This window comes from Patiria miniata, unplaced genomic scaffold (assembly GCF_015706575.1).
Source record: "Patiria miniata isolate m_02_andy unplaced genomic scaffold, ASM1570657v1 HiC_scaffold_1, whole genome shotgun sequence".
Lineage (NCBI taxonomy): Eukaryota > Metazoa > Echinodermata > Asteroidea > Valvatida > Asterinidae > Patiria > Patiria miniata.
In genome coordinates this window covers 14,543,904-14,561,540 of record NW_024037047.1, presented here as the reverse complement: position 1 = coordinate 14,561,540, position 17,637 = coordinate 14,543,904, and the positions used below count along the sequence as shown (strand labels likewise).

Below are 17,637 nucleotides of genomic sequence, written 5' to 3'. Positions count from 1 at the left end.
GTCAATGTCATTCTTCAAATACAGATACATTTTTCCCTGCCGAATTCATCAAATTGGCGTTTCCAAAGGAAGGGGGAACTGAGGGAATTTTTTATGTTGTTTGTGTGCAATTCAGGATTCCAAATGGGAGAGGGGGGGGGGGGTCATCCGGGGGCATGGACCTCCGCTGCTATAATACACAAGACTCAAATACCGGGAATTACAGGAAGTTCAGTTTGTTTTTGTGTCACAAACAGCTTATACCAAGGACCAGTCATACTGTAGTGAAACTCGGAGTGGAGTCGAGGTTCAGGGGTGATGATTCAATCACATCAAATGTATTAGTCGTATATCTCCCATTCATCATGAAAAACCTAGTAATCAAATACATTAAAAATAAATCAAAATAAACTCACATAACTTCACATAAATGTGCACGTATCCCATTTATCACAATACATGTGTGTACAAGCAATAAATTAACCCTAGAAAATTAAATAGTCCACCCCAGATACAAAGAACTCCATTGCAAATACAACAGCCTTCCCACATTAACGTACATGTATGACATGTGACCTCTGACCCGGTCGGCGTCTTGGAAGTTACACTTTCGTTGATAGTAAAACCCCCAAATAACATAAAAATAATTAAATTTGTCCCATACCAGCCAGTGCACGGGCTCCAGGGCTGTCTCTCCTTCCTCTGGTGTCTAAATATACAACCCAGCCATCGGCTGTCAGGCTAAATTGATCTGATATTGCTAAAGCAAGCTTTCCGCAGCTGTCAGAAACGCAGACCTCGGAGACAGTGTCCGCCAAACCCGCTTACGTAAACAGTTGTTTAGTATTAAGGCGCATACGATAAAAACATCATGTGCTCTATCCTACATTCACATATTTTACAATAAAAGAAATTTACTTTTGAGAATACAGCACTTCATGAGAGATAGAACCCCTAAGTTATCTATTAGCGTCAAAATATCCCCTTACTTAGCTGATGAACGTACTATTTCTATATCCTCATAACCCCTCAACAAATTCGCGGAAGTTGACCGGTTAACTTAAACAGCGCCTTCATTTGACCTTATGGGCAAAGCAAATAAATTATTTCTAATCACTGCAATACCAAGTGGCTCTTCACTCGAGCATCCAGCTGTTGATAGCAAGTGAAAAAAAAACCCAAGTGTTACCAATTGAATATAATCTTTCGCCTACATTTTTTTTTATGAGGGGCGTGTAAATCACCTTTTGTTTTATTGCTGGTGTTTCTCCTTCAAATATATTCAGAAATCTTCAGGAATGATTTGTTTTAAAGCGGAGGAGTTGAACAACATTTATGTTTGAAAAACTACAACTGAAAAACAAAGGGGTTAATAATTTATTTATTAAGTTTGCTGTATCCAAAATTGTCTTTGAAAAGCACCGTAAATCAAGCTTGGTTGTCATTAAAGACAAGTAAGCATAATTCAAATAACTGCCAATGAAATAAAGAATAATACAACAGTTGTTATTCACAGGAATTGTGTTGATGCGGAAAAATTATTTTGAGGTGCCTCTGTTTTTACGAAGCGATAATAATCAGAAGAGAAAGCAAAATAAGCACTCGTTACCGAGTGTAATCTAAAAATCCACTTTGTATTTAAGCAGAGATCACTGGGTGAGGCCACATCTGGCCGGCATTTTTCGAGAAAGTTACAATTGTATATATTCAGGGAGTAGGCCTGGGAGTTGAGAACGTGTTTTAGACGGGGGTCGCCCGAACGTCCGATAGTCCGAAGGTTCTTTAGTCTGAAGGTTCGATAGTCCGAATGCACACAATTTCCATAAGAGGGGGTTCGTTAGTCCGAATATCTGATGCAATAGTCCGGAGGTTCATCGATCCGAAGGTTCGATAGTCTAAAACGAAAATAAGGTTCTATAGTCCGAAGGTTTATTATTCCGAATTGACAATTAGGTTCGATAGTCCGAAAAGACTAGAAAGTCAGATAGTCAGAATCGAAAATAAGGTTCGCTAGTCCGAATCAACAGTAAGGTCCGATAGTCCGAAGTGTCATACTGACGAACCATATTGCCCATTCAGACTATCGAGCCTTATTCTCAATTCGGACTATCGAACCCTACCTTATTGTCGATTCGGACTATCGAACCTTATCATCTTTTCGGACTATCGAACCTTATTGTCGATTCGGACTGTCGAACCCTATCGTTTATTCGGACTATCGAGACTTCGGATTAATTGACCTTATTCTATTTTCGGACTAATGGGCCCTTCGGACTATCGAACCTTCGGATTATTAAACCTTCGGACTATTGAACCTTCGGACTATCGAACCTTCGGACTATATCGGGCTGTTACTGTTTTGGACAAGGCTGGAAGAATTTGGAAAAATTAATTTTGTGTTGCTCCAGTTGAAGAAACATTAGTTTCGTGGTTTTATTCGAGTCAGAGACTATAGTTTGTTTCATTCAATTGAATAAACGTCAATGTTGCTACAACAAGCAAACTTACGTCATCTGTCTAAGAAAGGTAGGCTTCAATAATACATGCACACTAACCTCCCCCTTTGTATTCCGGTGACCTTACTTTGGAGGCTTTGGTCTTTAAAAAAACAAAACGATCAAGTTCATTTACATGCATTTACGTGCATCAATTAAAATTGTAAGAGGACTTACGAGTTGGGGTTGGTGTCCTTCTTCCCGGGCAACGTTCCCGTATCTCTCGCATAACTTGCTTCATCCAGTGATCCGGATTATTAGGATCCGGTTCCGGTGGGGGACCGAAGTAACACGTCCTAGCCTGGCTCTCCACACCAACAAAGAACACTTGCAATTAAACATAATTATGTCTAAATGTAATAATTAAAATACAACGAACACCTAACTTGGGTATAATGCAAGTGGTTGATATTCTGGGGTTTGATCTATAAATAATTATCTCTTAGAAGTATTATCATAGTTCCAAGATAAGTGCTGATTTTTTTTTCTTTTGTTGTGCCTGCATACTAAAAAAAAAAACAAGTACGAGGAAATGCTTCCATTGTATGAAATATTATTGTGAAAATAGTTTTTGCCGCAAAATATTGTCTCAGGTTGGAGTGATATTTAACATTGAGTGTACGTTCAATTAGGTTTCAAGTCATTAAGTTTGACCAAATTACATGATACATGTGTGTACATTGCGTGCAAAACAAGGTGTTGTCATGCATTGTTCGCGCCCTCGTTTGGTATAAGCAGAGACAATTCTAAAGCTGTGTTATCAGCATTAAAATATTGGCTAACTGAATACATTACATCGGTCGCTGTACATTTTTGGGTGCGGTTTTAGAGAGAATTAGACATGCTGGAGGTTTCATAGCTCCCGCTGACTTTGCTCTTATGATCTCATGTGCGGGTTGTTGGAACACAAGTCTACTCATATTTTATTCATAAGGTCACAGCTATCCTTGTCCTGTATGCGTGCAACGCATACACAATTGTCTGTAGTGTGTTTTGTGTTCAACCGTCCTGCAAAACGATCTGACGATTTCAAAAAAATCACTCCGTGCTTAGGACTATATTAGAATTCTCCAGCCTCGTCAGTAATAACACAATTGGTATTCGAAATTATACGGACCGTTGTGGTTCCCCTTGACTGGAATCTTATTAGGGATGTTGACAAACTAAACATAAAATAGGTGCAAAGTTGCAAACTAGATCCTGTCGCTGATTATGGACAATTGCAGAATATTCACGGTGTGTATACAATACAAACTGTACGGTGCCGTATGCTTCAGGCTCGATAATCCGAAGGTTCGATAGTCCGAAGGGCCCATTAGTCTGAAAATAGAAAAAGGTAATGAACCTTCGGACTATTGAATCTTATTTTCGTTTCGGACTTTTAAACTTCGGACTAATTAACTTTATTCTAAATTCGGAAAATCGAATCTTCGGATAAATAAACCTTCAAAATAATTAACCTTCAGATTAATGAACCTTCGGACTATTGCATCAGATGTTCGGATTAACGAACCCCCTCCTATGGAATTGTGTGATTCGGAATATGGAACCTTCGGAATAAAGAACTTTCGGACTGTCGGACAATCAGAGCATCTCTGAAGGTCCACTGTGTAAGTAGTATATCCTTTCTTGTTATCTTCCACGTAGCTGGATTGCGACTGAGATTGTGCATTTTAATTATCTTTAAAAAGCTTCATCCGTTGTCTTGCTTTTTAATCATTAGTGATTTCTTTTTCACTAAGGTACCTTTTTCGTGAGGTACTTGTTCTTTTGAACAAGTTTAAACATTATGATACTAATAATCAATTACAAAAACCTTTTTGGCAAAGAGTTTGAACTTTTCCTTTTAACTGAAAAACATTATCTCACGATACCACATGCTGTTTGCATGTTAAAACAAGGTTTCAAAGTGACTACCACAAATTCATGATTTTAGCCAAAAAACAGGTCTTTTGTCCAAAGAAAAAAATGACCCACACAAAAACCTTAACTATATTCTATCCCAGAGACATACCACTCAAATGATAGATCTCATTGTCCCCTTTAATTTGATACCACATTTGTTGTTGTGATGCTTGTAGTTCTGAAGATTATTATCAATTATGTTTTTTTTATGTTATAATTAACTGATTTCGCCATAATGACGTCATACATGCCCTTCACATCATTTGCGTCCGTCTCTTTTTCGAAAAGGTATACCATAGAGTTGTTTTGGTGAAAAAATAATGGTGCTTTTGTCCACCGTGTAACGATCCTTAGCATTTTTGTTACTCATGCACCACACTAAACTTCTTAATGAAATTTGTGGATGACTGGTCATTCTATTTAGTGCATCACAACCCAACAGGAGTTGTGAGCTGTACATGGTACTTATAAAAGTATCACACGGAAAAAAAAGTAAAAATCTGAATACCATTTAGTACCTGGTAACATAACCCCCAAAAATGTAAATCATAAATGCAATAGGAAAAGCAGTGAAGCATGTACAACCAAGACGTACAGGGAGACATGTGAAGCTTCAGTGATATTTTTGCCAGCAACAAGCTAAGGCAGCCGCCAATTTCTGTCTGGCAGATTCAAATTGTAACCGTCGCCGCCCCACCGGAATCACCCGGGGGTAGGAGTTCTTACGGTGTAAAATTATAACAAGTAGCAAAGTAAAGAGGTGAAAAATTAACACTTGATTATTAACAAAGGTCAATAATCTTATAAATCAGAATTAATTGTGTATTAAAAAAGCTAAATCCAAAGATGTGATGAATTTAATTTATTAATAATAGTAAAAGTTATATTTAAGAATAATGAAAGGACTCCTTAACCCACTAGCCTTGACCAAGGCTATCAGCTTGTTCCCATACGAGCTTGTTCCCGCTACCGCACACAGCGCTCGCCGCGACACTATTACTATGCCGTTATCTTCAACGACCCTTGCGTGTGCTTTGTGTGCATGTACGCACACCCCACACGGACTTCCGAAAACAGCCGTACAGTAAGTCGAGGCGGAGGATAGCCTTGACGCAACCGTGTAGGCTCAATATATATTGATTTATTCGGTTGAGTACCGGGGCGAATTAGAATAAATCTGCTTTATCATTGATAAGTAAACTGAGACACGGTAGAGTAGTTAAGGGCGGGTAATTTGAATAGGGCGTGGCACAGGAATGTGTGCGTGGTTGGATTGAAGGCAGATCATTTCACGCAGATCATTGCGAGCAGCAACGACAACACACACTTTTTGTGGCGCTGTACTTCCATTGCGTTTTATCAGCAAATGGCAGAGACGGCAGTTTTGCTCTCCTAAAGTCAATTCGACATCTCATTTTAAGAAGCTACATTACTTTCAAGGCTACTGACAACAGAGCTCGCCCCTACATCGGTATCAATCAAGACAAGACAGTCGTCAATAGCAGAGGGACCGAAGATCGGAAAGCAGAAAGCAGAAAGCCAGTTTACGAAGCTAAGTTAAATTACAGTAATTTTAATTTGCAAAAATGTAGTTGCAGATGTTGAAATTCACAGAAGATTGTTTGAGAACGGAGAGAATTCTGGTTCCGAACGAAGAGGGTTCTGGAGATTTACTTTCCCACCGTGAATTGTGGGGACTGTTTCACTAGTTCTTTTGTTATAAGATGTAACCAGTCCCAGAAAATGGTCAATTTCAGAAAACCCACACTCTACTTGTTTGAGACGAAATATAGGCCCTAGATTGAATCGATGTTCTGCCATATACAATTTGTTGGAAACCCATAATAAAGCCGTTTATCATTAATCCTTTGTAAGTTTCAATTCATTGACAACAGGTTAATGTTGTTGGAAAAGGGAGTAGATAGCCCTGGCATCAATCAGTCAAATTTGGTGATACGCCCATATTTCTTTGTTCCTTGACAACGTATTGATTCACGTTGAAGTTTGATCTGAAAATCTTAAATATCACCTTGCGAGCGTTTGACCAATCAGGTTTTCCTGGATTTCACAGAAATTGTTTTTTTTTCCAATTTGTTTCAATTCCTACTATCTTATGTGTCTTTAAATTGTACCAAAATAGTACGACCGCTAGAAAAAGGGGCAATTGCAAGAACAAGGATAATTGTTTTAGAAGACAGCTTGGGACACTCCAGTTCCCTCAGAAAGCCATAGACTAGAGAGCACAGTGCTCAAAACAAAAATGGTTGGTTCTAAAATGCGCAAAACGGGGTTGAAGAAGCGGTGAGGAAGTTGGTTCAGAAAGTGAGAAATAAAGAATTATGCATACATGTCATGTATAGATGACTTAATTGCTTAACGATGGTTTTGAGATTTGCCATCTTATTCCATCTTATAACAATTGCTTTCAGAAAGTCAGAGAGCACATGCTCAACTTAAGCGGAGAATGTATTTGGATTAGCAAAGTGTTTTTGTCTAGTGCGAAGGCAGAGAAGTGTAGAAAAACAAGATGTCTTTTAGACGATGATTGAGTTTGCCAGTTTCTTCAAAACCGGAGAAAAGATTTAGTTCTAGTAGGCTTGACTTGAGATTCGTAAGTCCAAAGGTATTGTGGCGGAGTGGCCGCTGGCGGCGCTGTGCAGTGACCTAGTTTTGCGGCAGCTATTTTGGGGGTCGCGTGATGCACAGCGCGCGCGTGATCACTGCATGATCAGCTCCTGTACAGATGTGCCAAGCGGGCTTACTTCGCGCGGTTTACGGCAGTTCACGTCTGGCGGTCTTACTGGAAGGATCTGTATGCGATAGACAGTGCTTTTAGAATAAGGATCTTTAGAATTGTCAGGTTAGTACAAAACCAAGTGATTTGTGTAAGTTCAAGAGTCAGAATAAACCAATCATCAAAATCAAGAAGAACATTTCATCGTATATTTATTGTGTGGAATAACTAAACAGAAGTTGACGTTCCCCAGAAACCCTTACCGCTCGAGACTTACGTTACAGTATTTAGAAGCCCGTTTCACTGATGTATTTACATCTGTTTCTCTACAAAGTTCACTAGTCTTGTTCGGAGTAAAATTTCCTTCATTTTCAAAACTGTTCCACCGACGCTGGACGCACTGGCAGTACAAAATTGATTCAATAGAATGTTTGGGTTCGGTCAGATAGCGAGATGACTCGAAGCTCGACTCGGAGACAATCGAAGGCAGTAAAATTGGCCTCAAGTTTACCCTCCTATGGAAACATGCATTGTCAGCCTAGTTTTTATTACTTGGCCTAATCTTGGCCAAGATAACCCCATTGGTTTAATATGAAAGCCACGAGTATCAACATCCTACTAGAGTTTAGTGGTTTACGTGGCAATAAGGTTAGTGTCAGAGTCCTTTCTGACAGATGTATAAAATGAGATGCGTTCAGAACGCCGCCAAGACAGTCTCAGCAGACTTACACCAAATTATGGTGATATCCTCAGCGGATGTTTGGTATTGTAAAAGTTACAACTGATATCCCCAGCGGATGATGATTCAGATTTGGCAGATAAGCTTTTATTTTGTATTCAGAGTATAGTTGTAGCAATAAGCAGTGGGAAATGCACTTTTAATTAAATGCACTTAATAAAGAAAGTGTTTATTAAGTTGACGTATGATTTTAATCTCGTTAAAGTAACAATCATTGTTATGTTCCTTTTTGGAAGCTCATCTTCAACAGCGATAATTGGAGGCAGCGGATTCCTCAATCAGCCAAAGGTCAAGAGCTGGATATAGTCTCGCCATTCAACTGCTTTCCATGCTACTCGAGTCACAAGCCCCATTAACAGTCTTGCAGTACAGCTCATCCTTCATGAGATGGCAACAATGGGCAGAGTTTCACGGAATATCATCCCTACCCGCAGATCCTTACATGGTAGCCTTATACCTGTTCCATATTGGAACTCTGCAACATCACCATGCACCTACAGTCACAAACTCTCTAGCTGCCATGTCATGGGTTCATCTCATGGCTAGTTGGGGACCATGATGCAACCAAAGACCCTCTGGTGTTATACACCACGCTAAAGGTCTGACAAGAACACTGGTTAAGCCAAAGAAAGATCCAATTACACCAGATATTCTTTCTGAGATGGTGCCAAAATAGGGTAAAGACCGTTCAGTACACATCTTATTTCATATAAGAATCCTGGTCAAGGCCCTTATTTCATATACCGGGTCTTATCGGCTCAGTGAGTTAGCCGCACTTTAATTGAAGTATTTACGTGTTATCTCATGCACTCGGCCATGTGAATTCAGTTATTATTGCGAGGTAATTATTGTCAACATGTACAGTTGCAATGATAGAATTGTATGTCAAGTGAGTCAAAGTCTTCCCTTCAGATAAAGACCTTCTTTTGTGTTCAGAAACTTAAACAATTGTTAAAGAAGAGTATAAAGTGATTTCATAGAGGTATAAACTGATGAAGTACTCGAGAGTTTTAGAGGGAAGGTTAGTTTTCCCAGAACAGCCCCATGCTGCTGTTGGAGTCTTAGCGGCTATCAAAGCAGATATCCAACAGGCTGTTCAAGCGTCATGGACGCTATTTCAGAGACAGCGAAGGATACATTAATATATCCGAGTGATTGCAATATGATGTTAAATATCTAAATCCTTTTGGGGATTCGGCATTACAGACCCGTTCTTTATAGTTCATACCGGTTGCTGCTGCAAGCACAAATACCAAAATCAGGATGATTTGATTGTTTATTGTGTAGAATGGTGTTGAAATGATAAATATTGATATTCGGTTGAGTGCCGGGACGAATTAGAATAAATCTGCTTTATCATTGATAAGTAAACTGAGACACGGTAGAGTAGTTAAGGGCGGGTAATGTGAATAGGGCGTGGCACAGGAATGTGTGCGTGGTTGGATTGAAGGTAGATCACTTCACGCTTGCGAGCAGCAACGACAACACACAATTTTAACACAGTTGTCAAGTCTGGTTGTAATTTCATAGTTGTTCGATGTCTCAAACAGTATTTATAAGAGACGATCATTGCTACCCTTGCCTGAAGGAGTTGTCTTGCATAGTTCAGGTGTACGTTTCCATTTTCCAAATATGGTTTTGGTTTTTCGTATCTGGCAGTCAACACAGCAATGTTAAATGGGGTACAAATCCAGAAACAGCCATAATGTAATAGTTAGTTATAGTTAAAGGCTAAAGGCTCTGAAGCCTAAAGGATAGTTCTGTAAAGCTTAAAGGTTCAAATGAAATCCACAAGTGGCAATCAAGGTATGGTCGGAGTAGTTTCTGACGGAGGTATAAAACGAGATTTGCAGGTTGACAGTAAGATTCATTAAGAAGAGATCTACTAGATGAGATGCTAGAATTTTACTAGCGATCTAATGCGTTCAGAACGCAAACAAGTCTGAATAGACTTGGACCACAGTATGCGTGATTTATCCTCTGGTACGAATTTTCAGAAATAACCATAACAATTGTAAAGAGGAGGGAAGTCTCAAGGTTAATTTTATTATTGATTACGCAAATATGCTAAATGGAAGGCTCTTACGCCTAAATGATAGACCCTAGTTCTGTAAATTTTGTCTCCATCAAGACGTCTTTAAGGTTCAAATTATTGAATGACCGTAATTAAAACACTGTCGTACAGCAATGAGACTAAACATAATATCAAATGGGGTACGAATATTTAGAAATATTCATAACAATTGCAAAAACGAGTGTTGTCTCGGGTATAATTCTGTATAATTAATTGATTACTTAAATGTGTCTATAATGAAAGGCTCTTACCCCCAGATAATAGATGATAGTTCTGTAAATATTATCAAGTCTTTAAAGGTTCGAATTATTGAAAAATGTAATTAAAACATTGGGTCGTCGTACCCGGTTGCTGCTGCAAGCACAAATACCAAGATGAGGATGATTTGATTGTTCATTGTGTGGAATGGTGTTGAAATGATAAGATAAGTAGTACGCGCTATGGTAAATAGTCTTCTCTGACTGGATAATGGCTGCCAAAAAAAATGAATACTTATTAAATTACATAATGCAACCAAAAGTTTATAAACCAGACTTTCCTGTGGTAACAATTATCATTGTTAAACATCCCCCTGAAATCTTAAATAAAAGTATAATAATTTGTATATATCAAATTAGGTTTTGCCCTTCAACGACGTTTAAACACTGTATACTCAGTGTGTTACCTCCCCAGTGAAAGTAACACACTGAGTATACAGTGTTTAAACGTCGTTGAAGGGCAAAACCTAATTTGATTTAAATCACCCCGACGCAAAATTCCATCTTATAATTTGTATATAGTTATACATAGTTTTGGTCGAAAATGAAATGAACGGGATCAAAAATTAGACTTTTCACAAAACGGCGAACGGCCTACAAACCGGACGCCGGCAAAAACGATGTCACCGTGCACAGAGACCACTTCGGGGCCGTCAATTGTAGGCACCGACAGGGGGTATAAGACGTGCGGAATAAGACGCACTGCGCTTTCTCGGTCAGCGCTGACTTTTTTTTTTTGGGGGGGGGGGTATTTCGACTAGGCTGTCTAGGGGATATGGGAAAAAATTATTTCTTCCCTTCAGCTAACTTAAGACTGATTTCAACGTGTATGAACGACTTATAAGTTATATGTCGTATCATGGAGGAATAAGAACAGTACGACTAATATATCTACAGGGTACGACATATATATGTTGACAGGGTACGACTAATATACCGACAGGGTACGACATAATATGTCGACAGGGTATGACATATCAAACATATGACATAATGTCGACAGGTGCCGGTATGACATATATGTCGTGCGTACGATCTTATATATGTCGAGTCGACAGGGTACGATATGTCGCATACGACTTTGTCGTACATAAGTACGACTTAATATCTCGTGTGTACAACATATGAATTTTTACTCGTACGTTCGACTTGTTTGTCGAATATGTCGTACATACGACATATCTTGAGTGAGTACGACTTGTACTCGTATGTACGACTTATGTATTGTAACTTGTATGTATGACTTGTATGTCATACGACATATAGGTACGATTTATATGTTATACCTACGACTTACGTGTCGTACGTATGTCATAGGTAACATACAATTCGTACGTACGCGTTAAAATGCATGTGTCGTATGTATGAGATATATGTTGCACATGGTACGAATTCAGGGAGCGATTTTATTCACCAAGTCCCTATATGACAGTTTCGTATATTTCCATCCCGAAGTCAATAGCTCGTTTCTTGCAGTTAAGTCATACGGTTGCAACATGAATGGATACCAGTTAACCTGCATTCGATAAAATGTGTACGATTCGGTAAAATGTGTACGCTGTTGCACCGACAATAAACGTCGGCAGTATATACGACTTGAACTGTCCAATTCGCAATACATTGGAAATAGTATCATCATTTTGATAAAGTGTTCATTCATATAGCTGCATATTTCATTTGTTTTGGAATAATAATGGAGAAATGGTTGAAAATGGATTTGATATACCTGGACATTTATTTTTGAGTGACCATACGTGTTTTACGTTAATTTGCGGGCTTCATGAATATTTATGTCGCGGGTTGTTTACCTATGTGTGGGCAGTGCCGATTTGCTTGACTGGTTCTTTTCAGACCAGAACCTTTTGTCACCTGATTGGAGGGAACTCCACACTGAATTGTAGCACCCAGCCACAGGTAAACAACTATTACCTGTGGTTGATTTAAAAATAGATATTTTTAGTCAAAGTCCAATAAATGAACAATGCCATGGTTGGTTGGTTTCCTCTTGTTTGCTTGACAACAACTGATGACTGGTCTTTCATAATAGATACCAAGTAGAATTTTTGAAAAGCACACTTGACATAAATCGACATTTTAAAATTGGTGATTTGAGTCCCCAGCGCTGTTGGCAAATGGAGGCGAGATCATTGTCGTGTCTGCATGTGACAGGTAGCCAGTCTATTAGAGTGTGTCAAAGGTCAACTCGTGTAAGAGTTGCTGTGCGCGGAGCCATGTTGAATAAACGTGTGTTACGAAGTTGTAAGCCAAACCGAGCTGGAGTTGTTGTGGTGCTATTTGCGTCCCAAGTTGTTTAAATACGAATCCGTTCCAAAGGATATAACATTGGCGACGAGGGTAAACAATGGAGAAAACCGTAATTCCCACCTTCGACTGCTTTTCGGAGCCGGTGTCACGGTCTCACTTCTCCGGCGTGCTAGCTTCTCCGGGTTGATTCGGCGGATAATTGAGCACGTTACAGTGCACGTTACATGAGCACGATTCATGCTCATGTATCCGCTGTGCTTACTTTTCCTCGGGCTGTTTTCTGAAGTCTACCAAGCCCATTAATAACACAGTGAGGGACACCCAAGAATGTGTTATGTAACACTTCCTGTGGGTCAAGTCATTCCATGGTCCCTCCATGCTCTTGCAAGCATTCTGATTTGTGTTCCCAGCGTCATGCATGTGTGTGTTGATGGAGGAATGTAAAGAACGAACTTCTTGGTCCGTGTTCCTTGCTCGTTCGTGGTCCATTTTGTCCTTATATTTGCAACCACGGCTTAAAATAAATGTGCATTTCAAAGTCTTTAATATTGGGAGTTAATAGTGGGCGCCACGAAAATTCTATGCATACAAATATCTTACGTACACAAGTACAGCCCAAAAAACTCAGCACACTAATACAGTGACGAAAATGTACACTACTGCGCAATTTTGTGCATGCGTGTTAAAGCGAAATTTCCCTTTTGGAGAAGCTAGCACGCCGGAGAAGTGAGACCGTGACACCGGCAACCCTCGGGCCGCGTTGGGAAAGGTGGCTCACTTCGTTCGAACTGTACGCGGACGGTAAGGGCCACATCGTTGGATCTGCCACCGCACCCGAGGTAAAGCAAAGACGACGGGCGTTGCTGCTCCACCTTGCGGGCCCAGACGTTCAGGAAATGTTTCAAACCCTGCCGAACACGGGTGACCCTGCCGACTACGATGCTGCAAAAAAAGCGCTGAATGCCTACTTCGTTCCCCGGAAGAACGCGGCATTCTCACGGCAAACATTTCATCAGTTGTCACAGAAGGAAGGAGAAACTGTGCTACAATTTGTAACCAGACTTCGGAGGGCGGCCAGGGATTGCGATTTTGGAGGGGAAAAGGACAATCAGATCAGGGATGCTGTGTTGAGTAAGTGCAAATCCGATTATGTTAGACGCAAACTGTTGGAAACTGAACTGACACTAGATAAGGCACTGCAAACAGCTGATAAATGTGAAAAGGTGGAAGGACAAATGGCTGCACTGTCTGGCAAAAGCAAAGACCCTAAATATGACTCTGTCAACCGTGTGTCAGACAAGAAACAGAAATCCCGTGACAAGCAGTATAAGCCCAAAACGGAAACCAAACACTTATGGTCGCCACAATCACAAACGGGAAATCGGCGTACAAAACCTGAACCGACCCCTAAAGGTGCTTGCTACAGATGTGGTCGAACCGGACATTTCGGCCGTGACTCGAACTGTCCCGCGAGGGGTCAGACATGCCAAAAGTGTTCTGGCAGGGACCACTTCGCAAAGATGTGCAAAACAAAAACCAAGCCCAGAGTCAACCAAGTGGGTGAGGAACAGGCCAACCCCGAGGCTTCACAAGATTACGCCTTCCTCATCCGAGAGGGACCACATTCGAACATGTTGAGGATCAAGGTGGGCGGAGTCGACCTTAACATGCTGATTGACTCAGGAGCCACAAGCAATATCATCAACGAGCAGACTTGGGACTCACTCAAACAGAACAAAATTCAGTGTGAATCCCATGTAGCCCCACCAGACAGAAAGCTGTGGGCGTATGGAGCAGACCGTCCCCTGTCACTCAAGGGTACATTCGAGTGCGAAGTGCAGGTATCAGGCAGATCTACCCTAGCCGAATTCATCGTAATCAAAGGAAAGGGAGTACCGTTACTTGGCAAAGACATAGCAATGAAACTGGGCATACTCCAAATCGGAATCAATGCTGTAAGCGGCCACGCCGGGACTATAGATGAGGTCAAAGTTGACAGGTGCGCTAAGAACAGCTCAGCTTTGAACGGTGACAAGGCCAAGCAGTACCAGCAGCAGTTTCCTGGGGTGTTCGGAGGCGTGGGTAAGCTGAAAACTGAGCAAGTTAAGCTCCACATCAACACCTCAGTTACGCCAGTAGCGCAGCCCCTTAGGCGAACACCATTCAATTTGCGCAGTAGAGTAGAACAAAAAATACGCGAACTAGAGTGCCTTGACATAATCGAAGCCGTTGATGGCCCAACACCTTGGGTCAACCCTGTCGTCGTGGTACCGAAACCGAACTGCGATATTAGACTTTGTCTAGATATGAGACGCGCGAATGAAGCGATCATACGCGGCCGTCATCCAATCCCTACTGTGGATGAACTTTTGCAAAGCATGAACGGCTCAAAGGTTTTCAGTAAACTCGATCTCAAATGGGGTTACCACCAGTTGGAACTCGCCACGGAGTCGCGAGGGATCACGACGTTTGTCACGCACTGCGGTCTATATCAGTACAAACGACTTATGTTCGGAGTAAGTTCCGCGAGCGAACAGTACCAGTACATGATCGCAAAAGCGCTAGCAGGTCTTGAAGGCGTAGAAAATATCTCGGACGACATAATCGTACATGGCCCTGACCAAAATACCCATTACAGCAGAGTGTTGGCAGTATTGCGCAGATTGCAGGAGCTAGGTCTTACCCTGAATGCTGAGAAGTGCCAGTTCAACATGAGCCGGCTAGTATTCATGGGGATCCTGTTGTCCGAGAAGGGCATTGGTCCCACGCAAGAACGCGTTCGAGCCGTATCCGAATTCAGAGAGCCCGAGAACGTATCAGAGGTTCGGAGTTTTCTCGGCCTAGTTGGGTTCAGTAGTAGTTTCATACCCAACTTTGCTACTCTGTCCGACCCGCTTCGCAAGCTGACCCGAAAAGGCGTTCCATTTCAATTTGGGCCACACCAGAAAGCAGCCTTCAACGCGCTTAAGGAGAGCCTTGCGAAGGCAACCACACTCGCGTACTATGATAAAACGGCACCGACAAAGGTGATAGGTGACGCGAGCCCAGTCGGCCTGGGTGCAGTATTAGTTCAGGAACAGCGTGACGGTTTGGTTCCAATCTGCTATGTGAGCCGCAGCCTGACCGATTGCGAAAGAAGATATTCGCAAACAGAAAAGGAAGCGCTGTCGTTGGTTTGGGCCTGCGAAAGATTCCATGCCTATATCTATGGACGCGACTTTGAGCTTCTAACTGACCACAAGCCACTCGAGGCCATATATGGACCCCGTTCCAAACCATGTGCACGGATAGAACGCTGGGTACTACGCTTACAACTGTACAACTACAAAGTTGTATACGTCCCCGGACGCGAGAATATCGCTGATGCCCTGTCACGCCTCTTAAGTGGCAAGTGCAAACCGGAACATGCCCATGGCGCGGATGAATATGTTCGTTTCGTAGCTGTATCTACGACGCCGCGTGCCACGACCACGAAGCAAGTCGAAAACGCGTCTGCCGAAGACGGTGAACTTGCAAACGTCAGAGAAGCAATTTGCACTGGAAAGTTCTAAAACTGTAAGGCATACGCTCCGGTCGTAGGAGAGCTGTGTATCATGGGACAGCTTGTTCTGCGGGGAACACGCATTGTCCTACCACAGAAATTGAGGCAACAGGCACTCGCTCTTGCTCACGAAGGGCATCTCGGCATTGTCGGCACCAAACAAAATCTCCGCACGAAAGTCTGGTGGCCGGCAATGGACAAAGCAGCGGAAAAATTCTGCAAGTCGTGTCACGGATGCCAAATTGTATCGCGACCTAACCCCTCTGAACCACTTAGGTCAACCCCACTCCCGGATGGTCCGTGACAAGATCTGGCAACCGACCTTCTTGGGCCACTTCCATCGGGACATTCTATACTAGTGTTGGTAGATTACTATAGCCGGTACTATGAATACCAGATATTGAGCTCCACCACCACAGACAAAATCGTTGACTCCCTCGAAGAGGCATTTAGCCGCCACGGCATACCATTGACCCTTAAGTCGGATAACGGTCCGCAATTCCGCTCGCAAGAGTTTCGTGACTTTTGTGAGGAGAACGGAATATCCCATGTGAGAGTAACAGCCAAGTGGGCTCAAGCAAACGGTGAGGTGGAGCGACAGAATGACTCGATCATGAAACGAATCCGCATTACGCAAGCTGCAGGTCAGGATTGGAGAAAAGAACTGCGCAAATACGTCGCGAAATACCGCGCAACCGAACACCCCGCCACTAGGAAAACTCCTGCTGAACTACTGTTTAACCGGAAAATCCGCGGCAAACTACCAGCATTCAAGCCAGACGATCACACTGATTTGGAGGTTCGTGACCATGATGCTGAAAGCAAAGCAAAAGCCAAAATGTACGCGGATACACGCCGAAATACAAAATACTCTGATGTGCAGATTGGCGACCAAGTCCTCGTGAGGCAGGAGAAGACCAACAAACTTTCTACTCCTTTCATTCCCGACCCATTCACTGTTGTGAGTAAAACCGGCAACAGTGTGGTTGTTGCATCCCCGGAGGGAGCCCAGTACTCACGAAACACCAGCCATGTTCGGAAGTTCACGCAGAGTGCAAGTGACACAGGCATAAAGACTGCCAGTGAACCTCCCACAGCAGACAGCGGTGGGAACACCATGGACCAGGCAATCAGTCCCCCAAAGACTGTAACTCATACTCCACCCGCTGTGACCCCACCGGTTGCAAAGGAGCTGCCCAGTCCATGTGCGGGCAGACCCAAGAGACAGTGTGGCATGTATCCTAAGTTTAAGGACTATATCTTGAACTAGAGTGGACTGAACTAAAGTTACTTTATATAAGTTTTGTTCATCATAAAACATGTATTTAGCATGCTTGTGTTTTGAATGAGAAAAGTTTATAGGAGTGTTCTCTAAAACAAAACAAAACGCAGTTTCATCTCATATCCAAATCTGTCCACCAGAGTTTTGATTTTGGTCATGATGCTCAGCAAAAGAAAACGTCCTCAATTTGTTGATAGTAAATTTCAAACCTGCGCTACCAGTAGTAGCTTGACTTGTGCGTGTATACAAATCCATGAAGGTCAGACAGATGCATGTTGTTGATTATATCAGGGTTTGTAAATTCACCTAAAGTTTAATAGTTCTGTTTGGATTTAAAGTTAAAGATGTTTGTTAGTTGCTGTGATT

At 41.9% G+C, this 17,637-nt stretch overlaps 1 protein-coding gene across 1 annotated transcript; it reads left to right on the top strand.

Moving 5' to 3' along the window:
* Positions 1–13,344: 13,344 nt before the first annotated feature.
* Positions 13,345–17,259, top strand: LOC119730614 (uncharacterized protein K02A2.6-like). The gene is made up of 2 exons (XM_038203604.1): positions 13,345–15,952; positions 16,349–17,259. Exons 1-2 carry the CDS (start codon positions 13,345–13,347, stop codon positions 17,257–17,259), a joined length of 3,519 nt encoding a protein of 1,172 aa, XP_038059532.1.
* The last annotated feature ends 378 nt before the right edge of the window (positions 17,260–17,637 follow it).

Excerpts from the sequence above, each read along its gene's own strand:
- LOC119730614 (XM_038203604.1), top strand. The coding sequence starts at position 13,345 with ATGTTTCAAACCCTGCCGAACACGGGTGACCCTGCCGACTACGATGCT. Across the intron at positions 15,953-16,348 it reads AAACGCGTCTGCCGAAGACG|TGTTGGTAGATTACTATAGC; the intron begins GTGAACTTGCAA and ends ATTCTATACTAG.